The following is a 21971-nucleotide window of genomic DNA, read 5'->3' on the forward strand; positions in this document are numbered from 1 at the left end:
GAAAGTTGTACACAGTAAAAAAAAAAAAAGTAAAAATTCTACTTAGGGAAAGTCCTAGGAGAGTTAAAAATACCATTGAGGTCTAGTACTGCTCTCAGATGTCTTTTGCACTTCAGCTTAAACATTGCATCCTATTAATTTTTAAAAACTGTGGTAAAGTTTACCTACAGTGAATTGGACAGATGTTCATTGTAAGACTCAGCGGCCTTGACAAATCCGCATGATGATGTGAAACGTTTCCATTACTCTATAAGATTCCTTCAAGCTCCTACTGAAGCCTCTCAGTCCTCTGCTGCTGCTGTTCACTCACTAAGTCATGCTCGATTCTTTGTGACCCCATGGACTGCCAATCCCCTACAGGCTAATGCTCTTCTGATTTCTGGCTCCATGCTTAAAGTTTGCAGGTCAAAGGAATCATATAGTTGTTCACTTTTGTGTCTGGGTTATATCACTCAGCTTGATGTTTTGAGGTCTGTTTACATTTGTATGTATCAGTAGTACATTCTTTTCTCTTTTCTCTGCATAGTAATATCCCCCTCTCTACTCTTGATATTGGTGACTTTAGTTCTACTTTTATTTTTGTCACAAACAGTCTTGCAATGGTTTTTTAAAATCCGTTTTACTAGTTTATGAGTATTTCATGAGGAATTATTGCTTTCGTTCATTCTTTCTGTTACATATTTGTTACCTAACTTAATTTTTTTTTTTAGATGTTTAATGAATATATGGGAAGTATAATTTTTGTATGAAGGAAAAATCATTAATTTTTCTCCTTTCTTCTCCCATTACTTTTCCCCCTTTATCTGCCAAAGCTATTGTTATTTCCTAATTTAAAGAAAAGGTACAAAACATGTGTATGTTATTGTACATAAATTTTATCTCATAATAAATAAGAACTGCAAAATATTGATCTCTAGTTCATTATATACATTCAATAAAATATTCAGATGTAACTGCTGTTATCTGCAACTTATTTTTAAATGCAACAGAAAAATGATGGATCAGCAAATAGATAGATATATGACAAGTCCTGTAAAATAGTAATTGCATAATATCGATGGTGCATATATGGGTATTTGCTACAAAACTCTTTCCATTTTTTTCTTTTTGCCTTTCACCCCTTCACCCATTTCTCCCTCTCCCCACCCCCATCTCTGGCAACCACCATTCTGTTCCCTGCGTCTATAAGCTGAAGTTTTTGTGTGTTTGTTTTGTTTTGTTTTTAGATTCCATATAAAATGACAGGGCTTCCCAGGTGCACTAGTGGTAAAGAACCCATCTGCCAATGCAGGAGACACAGAGGACACAGGTTCGATTCCCTGGGTCAGGAAGAATCCCTGGAGAAGGAAATGGCAACCCACTCCAGTGTTCTTGCCTGGAGAATCCTATGGACAGAGGAGCCTGAGGGGCTACAGTCCATGGGGTCGCAAAGAGCTGGACACGACTGAGTGACCAACACACTCCTCTAAGAAAGATCCTACAGCATTAGTATTTGTATTTCTCTCATTTCATTTAGCAAAATGCCCTTGAGGTTCATCCATGGTGTCATAAATGGCAGGATTTACTTCTTTTACATGGCGGAATGCTATTTCATTGCACGAATATACCCCAATTTCTTTCTCTATTCTTCATCCACAGACACTGAGGTTGTTTCTGTACCTCGGCTAGTGTGAATAATGCTTCAGTGAACATGGAGGTGAATGCCTCATTTTTAATTTCCAATTTGTTATTTTTATAGTTTTATACAAGGACTATTTGTTTTGATTTACCCATGAGTTTTTCAATTTCATGACCTCTACTTCATCTCTTTACTTCTTTATTTCATCTCTTTTATCTTGGTGGCTCAGATGGTAAAGAGTCTGCCTGCAATGTGAGAGACCCAGGTTTGATCCCTTGGGTTGGGAAGATCTCTCGGAGAAGGGCATGGCAACCCACTCCAGTATTCTTGCCTGGAGAATCCCATGGACAGAGGAGAGCCTGGTGGGCTACTGTCTATGGGGTTGCAAAGAGTCAGACATGACTGAGTGACTAACATGGTCACTTCCACTTCACTTTCCTTCATCTCAGTTTTCTAATTGGTTTTAATATTCTTTTTCCTGAAATACATCTTTTATGATGCTCTGTTAGGAAGAGTTTGCTGATGGTAAATTCTTCCTGTTAGTATTTGTCTGAAAATGTGTTTCTTTCTTATTCTTTCTGTAAAAAAGATTTATTTATATATTTTGACTGTGCTGGGTCTTCCTTGCTATGCATGGGCTTGCTGTAGGTGCAGCAAGTAGGGGCTGCTCTCTTGGGTAGCACGGGTTCCAGGGTGCGTAGCCTTCAATAGTTGCAGCTTCCGGGCTCTAGAGCACTGGCTCTGTAGCTGTGGTGCATGGACTTGCTCTGTGGCATGTGGGAATCTTCCCGGATCAGGGATCAAACCTGCATCTCCTGCACTGGCGGGCAGATTCTTTACCACTGAGCCAGCAGGGAAGTCCCCTTTCGTTTTTTGTTGAGACGTCTGCTGTCAGCCTTCCGGTCCGTCTATTACAGATGATCATCTTTGTCCAATAGTGTTAGAATCTTAGCGACCGTCTCCTTGGGTACTGCTCCTACCGCATTTTCTCTGGTCCCTGCTTCTGGATATATTCTGGGTTTTCTTTGTTTATTCTCCCCCTCTTTCAACTTCCCTGTCCTATATTCCATCTCCTTGTTATTTTTTTCCCCTTGAATCTGCATTCTGATTTATTTATTCAGATCTATATCTCAGTTTATTAATTGTGTCTAACCTATGATTTAGCTTATGCATTGAGTTTTTAAGGCCAATTTTTATATTTAGTACTTTTTCAATCTCTTCGGTCTTTGGGGAAAAATCATCTTGTTCCTTTCTGATATTTCGTGTTTCATCTTTGAAGTCTCTGAGCACCATAAACTTACTTATTTTATATCTATTTCTCATAATCCAGATATCTGTAATTCTGCAGGTTAAGTTTCTGCTGTTTGTAGTTCCTGCTGACCGGTTTATTCTTCGTGTGCTTCGTAATTCCAGATTGTGAGCTTATGTTTGTCAGGGTTTGACCTGTCAGAATCGTGGACAGCTTGCACTGAGGGCATGGCCCTCCAGAGAGGGTTTCTGTTTCCTTCGTCAGGTGTCACCAACCTGGGTTGGAAACACTGCCAGTTACTCTCTAGGTGGGGAGCTTCCTGACCCATGCCTGTAGTGTCCATTCAAATCCCACCCTGTGAAGCTTGAAATTAAGGACTCAGCAGAGATTCTCCTTTTTCCAATCTCTGGACAAGACAGACAAGTTTATTTATTTATTTTATTTTGGTTTATTTATTTTGTTACTGAGCAAGTTTTTATTTTTTTTCAGTCTTCCACCTCAGTCTGATAGCTTTACCTGGGTTTCACCTTATCTTCCCGTGCTGTATGCCCAAGTTGTAACTTCAACCCTCAGTTTTCTCACGTTACCTTCACTTTTGGCTCCTTGTATATTTTCTTTACTTCTTCTCTGAGCTCAGGGTCCATCTGAGAGAGTTCATTATATTTGCTCTGGTACTGATGGGTGTTCTCTGGTTCACCAGGCTGCCTGCCAGCGTTGTTTAAGCAGAAAAGTGAAAGTAAAGTCGCTCAGTCATGTCTGACTCTTTGCGACCCCATGGGCTGTAGCCCACCAGGCTCCTCCGTCCATGGGATTTTCCAGGCAAGAATACTGGAGTGGGTTGCCATTTCCTTCTCCAGGAGATCTTCCCAACCCAGGGATTGAACCCGGGTCTCCCTCATTGTAGGCAGACGCTGTACCGTCTGAGCTACCAGGGAAGTCTGAGCCTTCGTCAAATACAACAGAATAATCCCTTCACGGAGTCTTCTTCCTTGGGGAGTATACCTTTATCCATTCTTACAAACCAGTTTCATGTAAGTGAGTGAAGAGTGAAGTCGCTCAGTCGTGTCCGACTCTTTGGGACCCCATGGACTGTAGCCTACCAGGCTCCTCCCTTCATCGGATTCTCCAGGCAAGAGTACTGGAGTGGGTTGCCACTTCCTTCTCCAGGGGATCTTCCCGACTCAGGGATCGAACCCGGGTCTCCTGCATTGCAGGCAGACGCTTTAACCTCTGAGCCACCAGGGAAGCCAAGGAAGTGGTAAACCTGGGATTTAACTCCACACTAGCAATGCCTGTTTGTTGTAAACTCACTTTAAAAAAAAAAAAAAAGGCTGTTGTTGCCATTTCCCTGGAAAGCCACACCCTTTCTAACACTCACTTCCGCTTCTCCTGGCTCACTGGCCACGCGGGACTCTGCACAGTATTACTTTGTCCTGCACCGTCAGAGTGAGTAATGAAACCTCTTTCTCCAGCCTCTCCTCTAACTGCTGACCACTAGCACCTCTCTACCTTCTGAGACTTCAGGTCCTGGGCCATAGTCTTCTTTCTCACTCTCAGTCACTTTAGCACCACAGAGCTTCTAGTATCGCAGCTTCTGTACTTTCTCATCTCCAATTCCTTGCATGGTTTCTACCCCTAGAAGTGTGCTATGCTTGGTCGCTCATTCGTGTCTGACTCTTTGAGACCCCATGGACCGTAGTCCACCAGGCTCCTCTGTCCACGGGGATTCTCCAGGCAAGAATACTGGAGTGGGTTGCCATGCCTTCCTTCAGGGGATCTTCCCAACCCAGGGATCAAACCCAGGTCTCCCGGATTGCAAGTGGATTCTTTACTGTCTGAGCCACCATGGACAACCAAGAATACTGGAGTGAGTAATCTATCCCTTCTCCAGGGGAACTTCCTGACCCAGAAATAAAACTGGGGTCGCCTGCATTGCCTGTATATGCATTGCGTATCACAGCTTCTATACTTTCTCATCTTTAATTCCTTGCATAATTTCTACTCTTTGAAGTGTAGCCGCATCGTTTTAGCCACACTGGATTAACACTTGCTCTTTCTGATTGCCTCTCCGTCTTTCTCATATCTGTGCCTTTGCTTATGTTTTTTTTCCTCAGCCTGGAATGCCCTCTTCACCCTCTACTTGTCAAAATCCTCACTATCCTCCAGGACCAGCAAAGGTATTAATTTTTGCATGAAGTCTTCCTGTGTGCATGCTAAATCACTCAGTCGTGTGCAGCTCTGCGACCCTATGGGCTATAGCCTGCCAGGCTCCTCTGTCTATGGGATTCTCCAGGCAAGAACAGTCCAACCCACGTCTCCTGTGGCTTCTGCATTACAGCCAGATTCTTTACTGCTGAGCCCAGGAAAGCCGTCCTACATCTTTCCAATTGGATGTGATCACTTTCTCTCTTGAACTCTGTGGCACTTTGTTTATATTTTCCTGTCACTCTCCACGCTCTGCTTTGATGACTCTTACTTGCGTCTGTTTGCTTTTTATTGAGCTCCTCCCAGCATTTGAAAAGTGAAAGTGAGTGTCCAACTCTGCGACCCCATGGACTGTAGCCTACCAGGCTCCTCCGTCCATGGGATTTCCCAGGCAAGAGTACTGGAGTGGGTTGCCATTTCCTTCTCCAGGGAATCTTCCCGACCCAGGGATTGAACCCAGGTCTCCCACATTGCAGGCAGATGCTTTACCATCTGAGCCACCTAATTCTGGGCACCCTTTAATTCATTAAAAAAATATTCATTTAGCACTTTCTATGTGCCAGGCACTGTGCATGTTTAGGGTTATAAAAAGTGATTAAGATAGGCAGGTTCTTCAAAGGTGATGCCTAACACTGGTCTTTAACACAGAAAGTCTTCATTTAATGAAAATATGAATAGTTAATTTAAAACATATATACATACAGAAAAAGAGAAAAAGAAGAAAGTGAACATGCTTTCCACTTATCCATATCTCAAATGTGGTGTATGTGTGCTAAATGTCTTATCATTTTTAAGGGGGATGTGGGTTTGCGGAACAGAGCAAATGTTCTGTTAGATGTAGGGATGCAGAATGTGGATTTCCTGTCTCCAGAATAGTCTTGTCTCAGTCTCTCTGGATCTGTGACAAGCAGGCATTACCTCACAGTAATATTCTTGGAATCTCTGTTGCTGCTGGAAGCCCCAGTGCGTATCTAGCTTCAGAATTATCCCCATGAATATTTAAGCTCTAAATGACAGCTTCCACCAGATGGTGCTGAGGTACAGCTGGGACCAGATGGATATGGATTCTGCAGCCAGAGTCTGTAAACTGCATGGGCTCAGTGGGGTCATTTCATTAACTTCTCAGTAACGTCACTCTGCATTTTGATTGAATTTTTAAGACTCCGGTACTGTCTCACATAGGGGCTTTGCTGTGCATGAAGAAGGCTAGATCATGTAAATAATACAGAAAGAAACAAAATGAAAACGAAAGTTTTTCCTCCTCCCATTTCCACCTCCACAATTAATCCCTCTAAAACTGTTTATTGCTTCTTGGCTTCTTTACAGAAAAAAAGATATATATATGTGTGTGTGTGTGTTTATGTATATATATCCTTTATATATATAAAACATATATATATGCCTGAATCTAAGCATCTACATATCTATATATTTTGTCTTCTGTTTCTGCATTTTATTACATAAAGAGAGTCATACTTGTCTACTGTTTTTTTTTTAAATTTTATTTTATTTTGTTTTGGCCACACCGGGTGGCATGTGGGACCTTAATTCCCCAATCGGGGATCCAACCATGACCCCTAAAGTGGAAGTGGGGAGTCTTAACCACTGGACTGCCAAGGAGGTCCCTTGTGTACTGTTTTAAACCATGTTTTCATATTAACATTTTTGAGATTTTTCTATACCAACATACATATGCATTCTCTCATTATTACATTCTCATCATAATTTATTTTGATTAATACCAAGTTTTCCATAGTTTATTTTGGTTGTGTTTGGGTTTTTTATATTATTAGACACAGTACTGTAATGAATATTTTTGAGAAAATGTCCGTTGAGAGTATCCATAGGGTAAACTCCATACAGAGGGATTGTTGGGGAAAGTTACTGGCATTTTATGTTTGATCAGTTCAGTTCAGTTCAGTTGCTCAGTAGTGTCCAACTCTTTGCGACCCTATGGACTGCAGCATGCCAGGCTTCCCTGTCCTTCACTATCTCCCGGAACTTGCTAAAACCCATGCCTACTGAGTCGGTGATGCCATCCAACCATCTTGTCCTCTGTCGTCCCCTTCTCCTCCTGCCTTTAATCTTTCCCAGCATCAGGGTCTTTTCTAATGAGTCGGCTCTGTGAATCAGGTGGCCATAGTATTGGAGCTTCAGCTTCAGCATCAGTCCTTCCAATGAATATTCAGAATTTCCTTTAGGATTAACTGGTTAGATGTCCTTGCAGTCCAAGGGGCTCTCAAGAGTCTTCTCCAACACCACAATTTGAAAGCATCAATCCTTCGGCGCTCACCTTTCTTTATGGTCCAACTCTCACACCCATACATGACTACTGGAAAAATCACAGCTTTGACTAGGCGGACCTTTGTCGGCTAAGTGATGTCTTTGCTTTTTAATAAGCTGTTTAGTCATAGCTTTTCCTTCAAGGAGCAAGCGCCTTTTAATTTTTCGCGTTTGATGGATACTAGCAAATTGCCCTTCAGGAATGTTGCACCCTCATCAATACTGATTATACTCAGACTGTTACATTTCTGTCAGGGCTACATTTTTACGAGTGCACCGTTGTTCAGTTTGCAGTGTCTTTCGTTAAGGAGGCTGCGGGTCCTCTGAATTTCCCTGGGAGCCTGAGCCTCACCCACCTGCCCGGGAGAAGCCGTGAGCGGTGCCCTGACTCCTCCCGTCCAACAGGAGGCGCGACCCCGGCCGCTCCCGCATGCGCGGCGCGCTGGGTGTCAGACCGCCGAGCCCAGTGGCCTGCCCGGGCTCCCCCGCTTGCTCCAGCACTCCCGGCCCGGCGGTGGCGGCCGGGAGCTCCGCGCCCTCCCACCCGGGCGGCATGAGCCGGTGACCAAGCGCGGGGCCCAGCCGGAGGCAGCCGTGGCCGAGGTAAGCGCGGCGCAGAAGGGCCGGGCGGGCCCCCGATGCGGACTCGGGCCTCCCCGGGCCGCGGGGGAGTCGGGCCCCGGGATCTCCGGGGAAGCGCGGGCCGCGCGGAGGTCCGAGGGCTGCGGGAGACGACCTCCACCCGCTCCCTGCCGGGGCCACTGCTGGTGCTCTCCCGCTTGGGGGGCGCGTTGACTCCCGCCCCGCCTTCTCCTTCGTCACCCGGCCCCTGCGCGCACTCTGGTTGCCCACCTGTCTCCCTCGCTCGCTTCCTGCACCTTTCCTTTCTCCCCGGATCCTGTGGCTTCCTTCCCCGAAGGGCCCACCCCTCTGCCGTGACCTTTGCCCGCTGCCAGCTCCTCCCCGCGAGCTCCAGGGTTCTGCTTCCTCCCGCGGGGGTGTTTGAGTTCTGGGCCCTGCCGTGGGCAGTGGCGTTCCGTGCGGTACCCAATGCCTCAGGCAGGACTGGATGCTCAGGTGAGCCACGGCCAGCGGTGTTTGGGGCTCTGGGCAGCTACTTGAAACTCAGAGGTTATTTGGCGTTTTACAGACCGGCGGTGGGAACTAGATAATATGTATACAGTTTTGAGGTTAAAGTTGCTCGGTGTAACTTACTGGGGAGCGCTCATTTAGCCGGGTCCTTGATATATTTGTCTGAAGATGTCTTGAAACAGAAGTATGTCCATTTAACTCCCTTTTCTCTGTCACTTGCGTGCCCTGAGAACTTAAACTGGACTTAGTCTGTAAATTTCAGAGCTCAAAGGCTACTTACCGTAATAAATATATGACTCACTTTCCATCACTCCTCACTTGCAATGACTGTAAGCCATCTGTTTGCAAATGCTGGTATAAAACAGATAGATTTACATCTGTCTAGTTATGCTGGTTAATTGAGAAGTGAAAAAGGTGTATCTAATTCAGGCTTTTAAGGGTAATTGGGGAAGCAGCTTGACCTGGGGGTTAAGAGCTCAGGCTCCAGAACCAGACTGCCAGCCTCCAAATCCTAGCACTGGCATTTTCTAGTTGTGTGAAAATGTAGCCGTCCTTGTTACACTTTCCCTGTTTGTAAAATGAGGATAATCATAGCTCCTCACTTGAGACTGTTAGAGAGTCTGTGCTATGCTCAGTCGCTCAGTGGTGTCCGACTCTTTGCCACCCAATAGACTGTAGCCTGCCAGGCTCCTCTGTCCATGGGGATTCTCCAGGCAAGAATACTGGGGTGGGTTGCCATGCCCTCCTCCAGGGGATCTTCCTGACCCAGGGATTGAGCCCAGGTCTCCTGAATTGCGGGTGGATTCTATACCAGCTGAACTACCAGGAAAGCCCGTTAGGAAGACTAAGTTAACACCAAGTTAACAAAGTACTTAAAACAGATCCTGGCATGTAGTAGGTCCGCAGTAAAGTTTAGTTATTAGTTCCTTAATTATATGCTTTGTATTAATTACAGTATAATTTTCACCAAGGGACACAGGGTTTTTATTTTTTTTAATTTGAAATCACTTTTAGGGGTGGTTAGCTTTAACAGAACTTTAATTATAAAGGACCCTATCAGGTAAGGCAGTGAATTGCAGATTTTCCTCCTTGGGCCAATATTTAGTTCCTTTGTTTTCAGGAACAGGTGAATTGAGTTCCACCAGCAGGGGCTCCAAGAGCTCAGTTTCTAGAAAGTTTAAGAAGATGAGAGTTTGTGGCTGAAAACTTTGAACTAATCACTGAGGAAAGGTTATTCAGGCAGAGTTTAGGAATAAATAATTCCAGGAACAGAAAATGCATCTCATCTTGACAGTCGAGTTGGAAGATTTTTCCAATGATTCAGTGCCTGACCTCCAGCCAGATGATTCCAGTGTTTAGCAGGGACAAGTTTGGTGTGCTTCGAGAAGGCTATTGTTTGTAGGACTTTGCTCTGAAATTCTTACTTTGACCCAGGTTGTGGTATTATATGGAACAAACATTCATCAGTAGAAGATTCCTCTTGGTTTGTCCTCTTTGGGGAAACTCAGTGTTAGGGGAGAAGAGGGCAGTGAGGGGTAAGTATGGCAAATTCTGTCTGTGGAGTTACCTGGCCACAATTACCTTGAAACTCTAATTCAAGAAAGAAAATAATCGAAGTTCATCACCATGTAATTACTCAAAACTTGGACCTTGAACAGTGTGTGCATTGATGGAGCTCAGAGGGATAGAGACACTCCCTTCATTCAGCAAACATTTCTGTTTACGTGAAGTGTGTTCTAGACATGGTATTATTAGGTTGGTGCAAAAGTAATTGCTGTTTTGCATCATTGAGCTTTGCCATTTGGTATTGGAAAGCATTCTTAAATAAATGTGTTTATGCTATACATCATTTTAATGCTCATTTCTTGCTTTTTTTGGCTAATGAATTATTACTTGCTGTTTATTTTACATGTATTTTAGACTATGGAAAGGTTGTTAGACAAAAAGCAAATTTGAGTGATTTTCTTATTTGAGTTTAAAATGGGTCATAAAGAAGCGGAGGTAACTTGTAACATCAACAGTGTATTTGGCCCAGGAACTGCTACTGAACGTACAGTGGAGTGGTGGTTCAAGAAGTTTTGCAAAGGAGACAAGAGCCTTGAAGATGAGGAGGGTAGTGGCTGGCCATTGGAAGTTGACGGTGACCAACTGAGGGGATCATTGAGACTGATCCTCTTACAACTACACGAGAAGTTGCCCAAGAACTCAACACTGACCATTCTACAGTCATTCAGCATTTGAAGCAAATCAGAAAGGTGGAAAAGCTTGTTAAGTGGGTGCCTTGCGAGTTGACCAAAAATAAAAAAAGCCTCATTTTGAAATGTCATCTTTTATTCTCTGCAACAACAACAAACTATTTCTCTATTGGATTGTGAAGTGCAATAAAAAGTGGATTTTATACAACAACTAGCGATGTTTAGCTCAGGGGTTGTACTGGGAAGAGGCCCCAGAGCACTTCCCAAAGCCAAACTTGCACCAAAAAAAGCATCATGGTCACCATTTGGTGGTCTGCTGTCTGTCTGATACACTACAGCTTCCTGAATCCTGGCGAAATCATTACATCAGAAGCATGCTCCGGCAATTGATGAGATGCCCCCAAAACTGCAATGCCTGCAGCCAGCATTGGTCAACAGAAAGGGCCCAGTTCTTCTTCTAACAATGCCTGACTGCACGTTGCACAACCAGTACTTCAGAAGTTGAACGAATTGGGCTGCCAAGTTTTGCCTCATTTGCCATATTCACCTGACCTCTCGCCAACTGATTACCACTTCTTCAAGCATCTCGACAACTTTTTGCAGGGAAAATGCTTCTACAACCAGCAGGACACAGAAAATGCTTTCCAAGAGTTCTCTGAATCCCAAAGCACAGATCATTATGCTATAAGAATAAACAAACTTATTTCTCATTGGCAAAAATACGTTGATTGTAATGGTTCCTGTTTTGATTAATATAGATGTGTTTGAGCCTAGTTATAATGATTTAAAGTTCGGGATCCATGGCTGATTCATCTCAATGTATGACAAAAACCACTACAATATTGTAAAGTAATTAGCCTCCAACTAATAAAAATAAATGGAAAAAAAATAAATTAAAAAAAAAATAAAAAAAATAAAGTTCGGGATCCGAAACTGTAATTACTTTTGCACCAACCTAGTAGATACTGCGGAGAAGGCAATGGCACCCCACTCCAGTGCTCTTGCCTGGAAAATCCCATGGACGGAGGAGCCTGGTGGGCTGCAGTCCATGGGGTCGCTAAGAGTCGGACATGACTGAGTGACTTCACTTTCACTTTTCACTTTCATGCACTGGAGAAGGAAATGGCAACCCCCTCCAGTGTTCTTGCCTGGAGAACCCCAGGGACGGGGGAGCCTGGTGGGCTGCCATCTATGGGGTCGCACAGAGTCGGACACGACTGACGCGACTTAGCAGCAGCAGCAGTAGATACTGGGAATATTTAGCAGAGATGAAAACTCTGACTCCAATAAAATGATGACCAGTAGAAGGGAGACTTACAGTTATATAACCAATTAATACAACCTGGCAAGTGCTGTAATGAAGCCTGTAAAAGCTATGAGGATGCTCACTGAGAGCTGTCTGTCTCTAAAGCTCCACTTGGTAAGGGGCTGTTTTTTTGTTCAAGGCTCTTCCCCTCATTTCTTCCATTAGGAGTTTTTAATTCCATCTTCAGGGCTTGTTAGCTCTCTCAGCTGCTTAACCCGTGCAGGTAAACCTCAGAAACATGAGTCTGTATCCCCGGGAACAGCTCTCAGTGGAGGTGGAGAGGGGGGGTTGGAGACTGGGGTTGGATGGACTTTAGTGGATGACGTCCTTCATGGAACAGTTCTCAGGTGCGTTTTCAGAGGGACACTAGTCGGGGAGCCCCATCCGCCCAGCTCAGCATGGCAGCCAGCTCAGGAGCGCTCTCCTGGCTTCCCATTCTTCCCTGACTCCGCTCCTTACTCCCTCTCTCTGGCTTTCTGGATTTGTCTTCTGCGGGCTACCTGCACCCTTAGTTTGGTGGAACATAAACTAAGGAGGCTGCTACTGGAAGCGGCTGTAGAAAGCAGGTCCTGAGAATAGTGTTGTGAGATGGGAGCCACTCACCCTAAGGTGGGGGTGAGTGAGGACCCCCTTTGGTGGGGGTAAGTGAGATGTTGAGGACCCCCGGAGCCCTCTAGTATCGCCGAGCAGTCAGACTGACCAGTGGTGGGTTGGGGTGAGGTTCAGGTCGAAAGGAAAGCATTGGCTAGGGCAGGAACTCATAAGTGCTCGAGCAGTATGTGGACCAGGGTCAGGATAAGGCTGGTGGAGTTGGTTGGCCCTTGTTAGCTCCCTTGGAGGCCTTGAGGTTTGATCTGGCTCACATTAGCCAGGTATCAACTCGTGAGGCACTGTGAAAGATGTGGTTCCGTGGCGGTGTTTCCTGAAGCTGGGGGGTTGGAGGGGGGGGGAGGGCGGGCATTCTGTGGTGAAAACCAGGCCCAGAATTTAATCACAGTTGTGGCAGAGCTGCAGAGGAAGCTGAGTGCACGGCCTTGATGTACTGCCTCTGCTAATGTCGGGGCCGTGATAGGGAAGAATTTGGACCCAGGGTCTTAGGATGGAGATTTTGGGTGGATGCACTGAAGAACTCTCAGATTTCCTAGATCCCCTGGACCAGTCGAAGTGTTTCTCATTGAGAAGGAGCTCTTCCTGCCTGGCACCCTGCAGAGCCCTCTCCGGAGGAGGATACCTTGCAAGGTGGTGCTTCTCCCTCCTGGATGTTGCCTGCCCCTCCCTCAGATCTCAGCACCAGCCAAGTGGGGGAGTACATCCCCATCTGCACTGAAGAGCTGTAGGACCTGGTTCCTGTGGACCAGCGGGAACCGGAGGAACACGTGGGCCTGAATCTTGACAGTGTCAGGCCAAGAGTGGGGTAGCGGGGACTGTGAAGCTGAATGGGAGAGACTCTTGGGAGCGTACTCCCTGGATTCAGAATTCAGTGGTCTGATAGTGACAAGCTGGTCCTGATGTCCCGCTGGGCAGGCTCTTGGAAGCTTGGACCTGACAGTGATACTGTTGGTTCTCAACTGGGGGTGATTTTGCCTCCGCAGGGGATATTTGGCAATATCTGGGCATATTTTTAGTTGTCATAACTGATGGTTGCTTCTCTTGAATAGAGACCAGGGATGCTAAACTAAACCTTCTACAGAACACCTCCCCACAGAAATGAACCATCTGGCCCAAAACATCAGTAATACTGAGGTTGAGAAACTCTAGTCTGGAGTAAATGAGGTAAAGGAGCCGGAGCTGTGTTGGCAGAATATTGAGAAAGGGCTTAAAAGGTTCAGAGAAGTGGAGATTTGAAATAGATTTATTACCTGAGGCCAGAGACTCAGCTCCTGCCCGTGTTCCCAGGGGAGCGTTCTCCCTTCCCTCTGGTGATACGGAACTCCGATGAGGGGACCAACGTGTTTGAGAGGCTCAGTGTTGGTTCTCCTCTGTAGACCAGGGTTGACTTTATGAGATTTGACCATGGAACTGGGTTCCCGAGTATCAGTGAGGATGATGGAATTCTGAAATGGCAGAGGCTGGGTGGTGGCACTAACCATCAGAGGCAAGGTCAACACGATATCCATAATAAGCAATGAGGCCCAACTCATAGCCAGTGTTTCTGGACCCACTGTGATGCTAATAGAGCCTGGCATTCCTAGAGACAGTATAGATGGGCAGCCAGCTAAGGTCCTGCTTCACTGTATAACCTGAAAAAAAAAAAAAAAGTCAAGAGCTGGCAGGTGGAAGGCTGATGTCAGGGGCTGCAATGGAAGAGTCATGATCACCTAGTTTTCAGATGTGAGCCTGCACTCAGACCTGTATCCCATGGATTGAGGGGGAGGCTGGATCTCTTGGAAGAAAAATTTTGCAACATCCCAGAAAATATAGACAGATCCTCCCCCAGTTCTTCCCCAAGGGAACTGCAGGTTCTTATCAGACTTGTCCTACATCAAGGAGAAGATAATAATATCCAGACCTGTAGAGGGCTGTTAAGTACAGGGTGTGACCTGATGATAATACCGGACAACCCGCAAGCAGTAGTGGATAGGAGTTGTTAGATAAATGCCTTGGCCTCTCCTCCTCCTGAGGGGCGTGGTGAGGTCTGCGTGGCTCTTCAGAGGGTTCCTAAAGAGCCCCATGTTACGACTTAATAACACACTCCTACTGGCTTTCCCTGGTTCCCTCTCTCTCTTTGCTCTGTACTCTAGCTCCTGGGTAAAACTACCTGCACCCGCATTCTGTCTCTGGTTCTTTTTTGGGGGGATTATGGTGAGACCCGAACTGTGACAGGTAGGAAGCAGGATGTGAGGCCTAACATGGTAGGTGTCAGGCTTTCTTCTCCCCAGCTCTCCTGCTCCCCCCGTGGGACCGTGGAGGTCATAGTCCTCCTCTTGGAGTCCTGTGGCTCCAGGTCCCTGCCAGCACTTGCTGACATTTGACACTGACTTTTTCCCATGCTCATGTGTAGACGTCTTATTGTAGTTTTGCTTTCCCTGCCCATTAATTAGACTAAACATCTTTTCAGATGTTTTCTGTGCCATTTTGTTGCCTCTCTAGTGACATTCCTGTTTAAATCTTTTGTCTAAGTTTTCTGTTGTTTGTTTTGGACTTTTTGTTTGTTTCTTATTACTCTGTAGTTCTTTATTCTGGTTGCTGTTAATAGTCGCAATTATCTTCTAGTTTGCACTTGTCTTTTTACTTCCTTATGATGTCTTTTGATGAGCAAAATTTTTTAATTGAAGTGCTGAATTTAATCTTATGATTTGCACTTTCTGCATTTCATTTTGGAAATCATTCTCTGCCTGGAAGTCATAGATTTCTCTTTAGTGGTCTAAATATCTTTTGCCTGTCACATGTAGCTTTTTACTCTGCCTTGAGTAGATTCCCTTCCCTCTGGCTGCTTTTAATATTTTTCTTTGGCTTTCTTTTCAGTGGCTTTATTTTGACTTATCTGGTTGGGGTTTTTGTTTTTGTGTGTGTGTGCATTTTGTTTGTTTGGTACATATTGTACTTGGAGTTGAGTATCATGAATCTATGAGTTGATATCTTTCATTATGCTTGGAAAAACAACAGAAGACAGGTGGATTCTCATATCTACTTCCACCTTCAGTCTTTGCTTTATCACATATCATGTCATCTCTGGCAAATGAAGGTGAAAAAATAATGTCAGCATTGTTTTAAGAAATAGCTTAGATCGTTTGAAAGAATCTTGGGGACCCTCTGGAGTCCCCAGACCATATTTTGAGAACCTCTGGTCTAAGATTTTTGGTATTAATATTATACTAGACTCTTAAAATAGGCTGGGGAATAGTTCTTCTTTTTTCTGAACTTTGGAGTAATTTGTGTAAAATTGGAATTATTGTTTCTTGAGTGTTTGGTAGAACTTGGAAAATCTTTTGGGCCTGGAATTTTCTTTATCGGAAAAGATTGTTTTAACTTCCGATTCACCTTCTTTAGTGTTATAGAGCTGTCAAGGATGGCTATTTCTGCTTGAGACTGTTTTGATAAGCTATAGGTTAAAAGAATTTTCCCATTTCATTCAAGTTTTTAAATGTATTGGCATAAGTTCATTGGTATCATCTCATCTTTTAAATACATGCAGTATTTAGTTATGGTCCCCTTTTCAGTCTAGGTATTGTGCTTTATTTTCTCTTTATCTTGATTAATCTTACCTGAATTATGTCAAATGTCAATTTCTTCAGTCTTTTTCTTTTTAAAAAATTTAGCTTTATAGATCCTGTTTGGTTTTCAATTTGTGTTTTTTTTTAAATTACTTAATTACTTGTATTATCTTTGGATTTTTTTGTTGTGATAATACCTTTTTTATGATCTGTTACTCATTAAAATTTGTAAAGATCATAATTGGATACTGCTTTTGTTCCCTTAGCCCTAGTTTTGTTATATGTGAAAACAGTATGTTTTTACACTGTGGGTAATTGATAATTGAATGGTATAATTGTTATAGTAGGTTATGGCCAGTATTTTTTTTTAAAAAGCTATAGAATAATAAAAGAATACAGTGTTCATCACATATTCTGTGGCTAATACTGTGTACTAAGGTTAAATAAGCATTGTTTTGTGAAACTTCTTTCAAATACATCTGTGTCTGTGTTAGATTACAATATAAAATGTTGTTTTATTATAGGTTTTAGTGAAAAAAAAGAAGTTTAAACCACTGTATTAAAAGGCAGTTTGTCTAACATTTAGGAAAGATTTCAAACATGGCTGCACAAAATAAACATATGAGGGGCTTGCTGTTTGACACGTTCTGTGACCTTATTTTAGGCCTACTGATACAGCCCTCCAGTGCTGGAGCCAAGGACTCTGTTCTAACAAACTCTGCCTGTGTAGTTCTTACAATTCGGGTGTTTGAGAACCACTGATTCAGGATATAGATAGACTCTGAGAGCCTGTTGGGCAGTTCTGACACGGGGCTTGTGGAGAGTACAGCTCCTTGCATGCATCTGTCCCAAGGCCGCCTCTTTTCTAGCTCCAGGGGGAACATGGGGAAAGAAGGAAAGTGATAGGGTGGGCCTCGTGGTAGTAGGGGTCGGGGACTGACTGGGAACATCTTGTTCATTGTTAGGATGACAGAAAACATGAAATAGCTCTCGTGCCTGCATTTCTGTCATGGAATCGATTAGTGTGTGTTGAATGACTAATGTATATACCCCAAAGATGATTATCTTTAAGTGTAAAATGTATAAACTTTCACACATTAGTCCATGACAGTCATGTTTTTTGGTATATTCCAGACCGTGGCCTCAGATACAACAGATACAAGTTGAAATCATTAATGATCATTCAGCACATTTTACCCCCAAAGCTGGTAATGATCGCAACATTCAGGGCTTGACAGGACCCTACTTAGCTAGGCAGGAAGCAGTCTTACCGTGTAGGCATGGTTGGAGAGAACTCCGTTTAGCCAAAGTGAAAATGGTTCATAAACCCTAAGATGGTCTATGAGCTTTTCAATTATTTTCCTTTATATTAATGTGTGCTCGGACGCTCAGTTGTGTCTGACTCTGCGACCCCATGTACTGTAGCCCGCTAGGCCCCTCTCCCCATGGAATTTCCCAGGCAAGAATACTGGAGTGGGTTGCCATTTCCTTCTCCAGGGGATCTTCCCACCCCAGGGATCAAACTTCTGTCTCTTGCGCCTCCTGCATTGGCAGGTGGATTCTTGACCACTAGCGCCACCTAGCGTTGTAACAACTTTTCTGAAAGATCAGAGAGTAGAATGAGACCATTTGGAAGACTGGATTCTTGACACATGGAATGCTGAAGTCACTTGTTGCAGTGACGTGTCTGTGACAGATGAAGGAATCATGCTCAAGGTATTGACTTAGTGGGTAGGCATCAGGTGTTGGGGGGCTTGTTTGGCAAAGGATCTTAATTTGTGGTCTACGGGGTACTTTGCATTTTCACCTGAGGACTGAAGATTTTTTTTACATCTCAGTCCATGATGCTTATTGGCTGTTTCATTTTTCTATTGCTACATAACACACCACCACAGTCTTACAAACAGCAAAAGCAATAGCAGTCATGTACTTGCTCAGGATTCTGCTGTCTATGCAGAACTCACTGGGGATGGTTCATGTTGGCTCCAGATAGTTTCTGGGGTCTTCTGAGCTTCCTTACAGCTAGCTTCCAACAGCTACAGGGTCTTTTAAAGCCTGGCCTCAGAAACCCCAGAATCTCCCTTCTGCCACTTTCTCTTGGCCAAACCAAGTCCATTCAGGTGGAAGGGAAAGAGATTCCACGTTGTGAATGGACAAGTGGCATGCACATTCATCAGTGGGAAGAATTGTTGGCATCTGTCTTTAGAAACCGATCTACCTCACTTTTTTCCCTCTACCTCTCCTTTCCTCCTTTCCTGTTTCTTTCTTCATTTCTTCCTTCCATTGAAATGTGCCAACTATCCCCTTTTTATAAAACATCAATATATATTTATTTAAAGATTAGCCTTTTTTTCACTAACATCCCTTTCCCCTTTCTTGATATTCTCCTAGTGGTGTTTTTACGTTGTGCATTTTGTTATTTATTTACTTTATTTATCAATTCAGTTCGGTCGCTCAGTTGTGTCCAACTCTTTGTGACCCCATGAACAGCAGCATGCCCGGCCTCCCTGTCCATTACCAACTCCCGGAGTTTACCCAAACTCATGTCCATCGAGTCAGTGAAGCCATCCAACCATCTCATCCTCTGTCATCCCCTTCTCCTCCCGCCTTCAACCTTTTCCAGCATCAGGGTCTTTTCAAATGATCAGTTCTTCGCAGGGTCAGGAATCCCTCTTCATTATTTCATCAAATTGCTTAAGGGAAAGAAATAGGCCGTTTGAAAATGACCCGGTCCTCTCAAGGGTCGTCTGTCACCCTGAAGGCTTCATTTTTCTCTCTTCTCCCCTGGTAACCAGGAGTGTGAGGAGGAGGCTGCCGGGGTCATTATGTGTGCGTCGGTCAAATACAGCATCCGGGGTCCCGCCCTCATCCCGAGAATGAAGACCAAGCACCGCATCTACTACATCACCCTCTTCTCCATCGTCCTGCTGGGTCTCATCGCCACGGGCATGTTTCAGTTCTGGCCGCACTCCATCGAGTCCTCGGGCGACTGGAGCGTGGAGAAGCGCAGCGTCCGAGACGTGCCGGTGGTCAGGCTGCCGGCCGACAGCCCGGTGCCCGAGCGCGGCGACCTCAGCTGCAGGATGCACACGTGTTTCGACGTCTACCGCTGCGGCTTCAACCCCAAGAACAAGATCAAGGTGTACATCTACCCGCTGAAGAAGTACGTGGGCGAGGCGGGTGTCCCGGTGAGCAGCACCATCTCCCGGGAGTACAACGAGTTGCTCACGGCCATCTCAGACAGCGACTACTACACCGACGACATCACCCGCGCCTGCCTGTTCGTCCCGTCCATCGACCTGCTCAACCAGAACTCGCTCCGCGTGAAGGAGACGGCGCAGGCGCTGGCCCAGCTCTCCAGGTATCCGCAGGTCTCCCAGAAACTAGGGGCAGGGGAGGGGCAGAGCCGGTTTCCAGCCGGCGGCTCATCTCCTGTCTCCTAGGTGGGCACGTGGATGAGCCGCTGACTTGTAGGAGGACCCGCGCTGCGCGCACCCCTTCTCTGCACCACCCTCTTGGGCCACTGCTGTGGGTTCCCAGCTTCTTAACATTTAGAAGCTAAGAAGGGCTCATCTTCCCGTGCCTTTCCTTTTAAATGTAGATGCCTTTCCCCACCTCCCCTGTTTATTACTCACATATACACATTCACTATAAAAAGCTTGAAAATACAGTTAAGCCAAAAGAAGAAAGTAAGAGTCATCCCTTAAGCCTGCTTTTGAGATAATCATTAGTATTTTGATGTTGATTCTCAGTCGTTTCTTTGTGGAACATATACAGGGGCACACATGTATGCATTTTAGTATATTTATGCACATGTATACATATGTGTGTGTATAACATTTTGGGCAAGAGTGGGCTCACACAGCAAAGCATGTTCTTGTGCTGCCTTTCCCCCTTCATTTACCATGAACGTGTTTCCAAATAGTTTCATCTTCGTATGTCAGTGCAGTATGACGTATACACAGAACATGTATGTATTCGTATATACAGTTCTGTATGGGATTCCACTTTGCACACATTCCTTAATGTACTTAATTAGCCTTCTGTATCTCTTTGTGTTCCTGTAACCAAATGGTGAACATTGGGGTTGCGTTCAGATTTCCATCAGCGTAAGCAGTTCTGCAGTGGACCAGCTCGGAGGACACATCCCCCAGCTTTCCTTTGGAGGAGCCAAGCCAGTACCCAGAGCACTGTTGCAATCTCCAGGCATACAGTTTGCCTCCCTGAGAAGTGGCCCCGTTTTGGGTCAGGGATGCTTGCCACTTACCCATCTTCCTTTGTGGCTCAGATGGTGAAGAAGCTGCCTAATGCAGGAGGCCTGGATTCGATCTCCGGGTCTGGAAGATTCCCTGGAGAAGAGAATAGCAACCCACTCCAGTATTCTTGCCTGGAGAATCCCCATGGACAGAGGAGCCTGGTGGGCTGCAGTCCGTAGGGTCGTACAGAGTCGGACACAACTGAACGACTAACACTTTCACTTGTCATCCAGAAACTGACTGACTTGTCTTCTTCATAGTTGATGTGTGAATTCTACATGTTTACTCTCTTAATAGGTGGGATAGAGGTACCAATCACCTCCTGTTCAATATGTTGCCTGGAGGCCCCCCAGATTATAACACGGCCCTGGATGTCCCCAGAGACAGGTAGGTGTATTTGGGGTTGTCTGCCTGATGGGTTTCTGAGGATTAAGTCAACATAGGACCCTTTTATTCACGTGAAATCATATTTCTAAGCCCACTAGGATGTAACTTTGTAATCAGAATTGTTTGTTCAAGTGGAAAATTGTCCTCAGTCTTTTCCTCCCCGAGACCTGGAAGCACCGAGACCTGCCGGAATCTGTCACGGGAAACTAGTGGAGGGTTAGGTTCCAGTGGAGCATCTTAGGAGTCTGTCTTGTCTTCTTAGTCTGGGTTGTGTGCTCCTGAGCACACCCCCATCCCCCTAAAAGGCCTGGTTCGTACTGGTGGCTTGTGTTAGCTCTCTGCACATTTGGGAGCATTAAGTAGAGTCGCAGCTCCTGAGGGGAGTGGGCGTGGACGTGTCACTGGAGCCTGTAATGTCTGGGAAGTGAGGCAAGCTAAGTACCGCTTACTCTAGTCTTTCCTTCCTTTCTAATGAAACTTCCAAACAGGCAGAAGTGGCACGGGGTGGCCACGATGGCGATTCAAGTCCAGGTACTGTGTATTTGGCCCTTTCGTACACCGATGGCGTCGCTTCCTAGAAACCTCAGAAGGGGGTGCCCCTTGAAGGTTCCTCTCCTAGTACTTGGTCCGAGGCTCCGAAGAGAGCAGAAAGTGTGGGCCCAACATGAGGGTCCTGGGCAGCACCCACAGGAGGGGATTACTGTAAGTTCAGATATGAACTCATTTATAACTAGCTTTGTTGCAGTTGATGTTTAATTCTTGAAATCATTGTTACTGAAAGAGGTGAGAACAGCCTCAGGCCCACTGTGGTCTCCACTTATTTGAGGTCAACATCGTCATTTATGAAAATCTACACTTAGTACCACTTTTCCCCAGAAGATTAAATCTAAGCCCTCTTTGCTTTTATGTGCTTATGTAGAGTCAGTATTGAGTTTCTATCTGGAAAGACGATTATCAACCACGCCCCAGCGCCATCCCTCAGCTTTGGTGTAGAAACCATTTTGGACGATAGAGGGCAGTCAGGCCACACAAGTTCTGTAGAAACCCACAGAACACGAGGCGATTTCTGAGTTGGCTGTTAGCCTCAGCATTCCTGAGTGCGTTACTGTCTTATGCATTTGCTTGTTCTGGGAAAGTGAAATGTGTTAGAGGACAGAAAAGGGAAGGCAAAGAGGTGCTGGGAATGCAATGTCTTCACCTGCTGTTCTGGGTTTAGTTTGAGAAGG

At 45.1% G+C, this 21971-nt stretch overlaps 1 protein-coding gene and 1 long non-coding RNA gene across 4 annotated transcripts in view; both read left to right on the forward strand.

Annotated features, from left to right (window-relative positions):
• Positions 1 to 4261: 4261 nt before the first annotated feature.
• LOC133062981 (uncharacterized) lies at positions 4262 to 7774 on the forward strand. The gene is made up of 3 exons (XR_009694305.1): positions 4262 to 4313; positions 4982 to 5044; positions 7643 to 7774. It is a non-coding gene; the product is annotated as an uncharacterized LOC133062981 (long non-coding RNA).
• A 523-nt stretch (positions 7775 to 8297) lies between these two features.
• Positions 8298 to 21971, forward strand: part of EXT2 (exostosin glycosyltransferase 2) — a 137975-nt gene continuing 124301 nt past the window's right edge. For all 3 annotated transcript variants that reach the window (XM_061152262.1, XM_061152264.1, XM_061152263.1), the window contains exons 1-3: positions 8298 to 8432; positions 18898 to 19463; positions 20656 to 20745. In XM_061152262.1, coding sequence (XP_061008245.1) covers positions 8406 to 8432; positions 18898 to 19463; positions 20656 to 20745 — 683 coding nt within the window. In that variant the 5' untranslated portion in view covers positions 8298 to 8405. The remainder of the gene's footprint in view (positions 8433 to 18897; positions 19464 to 20655; positions 20746 to 21971) is intronic.

Source organism: Dama dama, chromosome 1 (genome assembly GCF_033118175.1).
Source record: "Dama dama isolate Ldn47 chromosome 1, ASM3311817v1, whole genome shotgun sequence".
In the NCBI taxonomy this organism is placed as follows: Eukaryota; Metazoa; Chordata; class Mammalia; order Artiodactyla; family Cervidae; genus Dama; species Dama dama.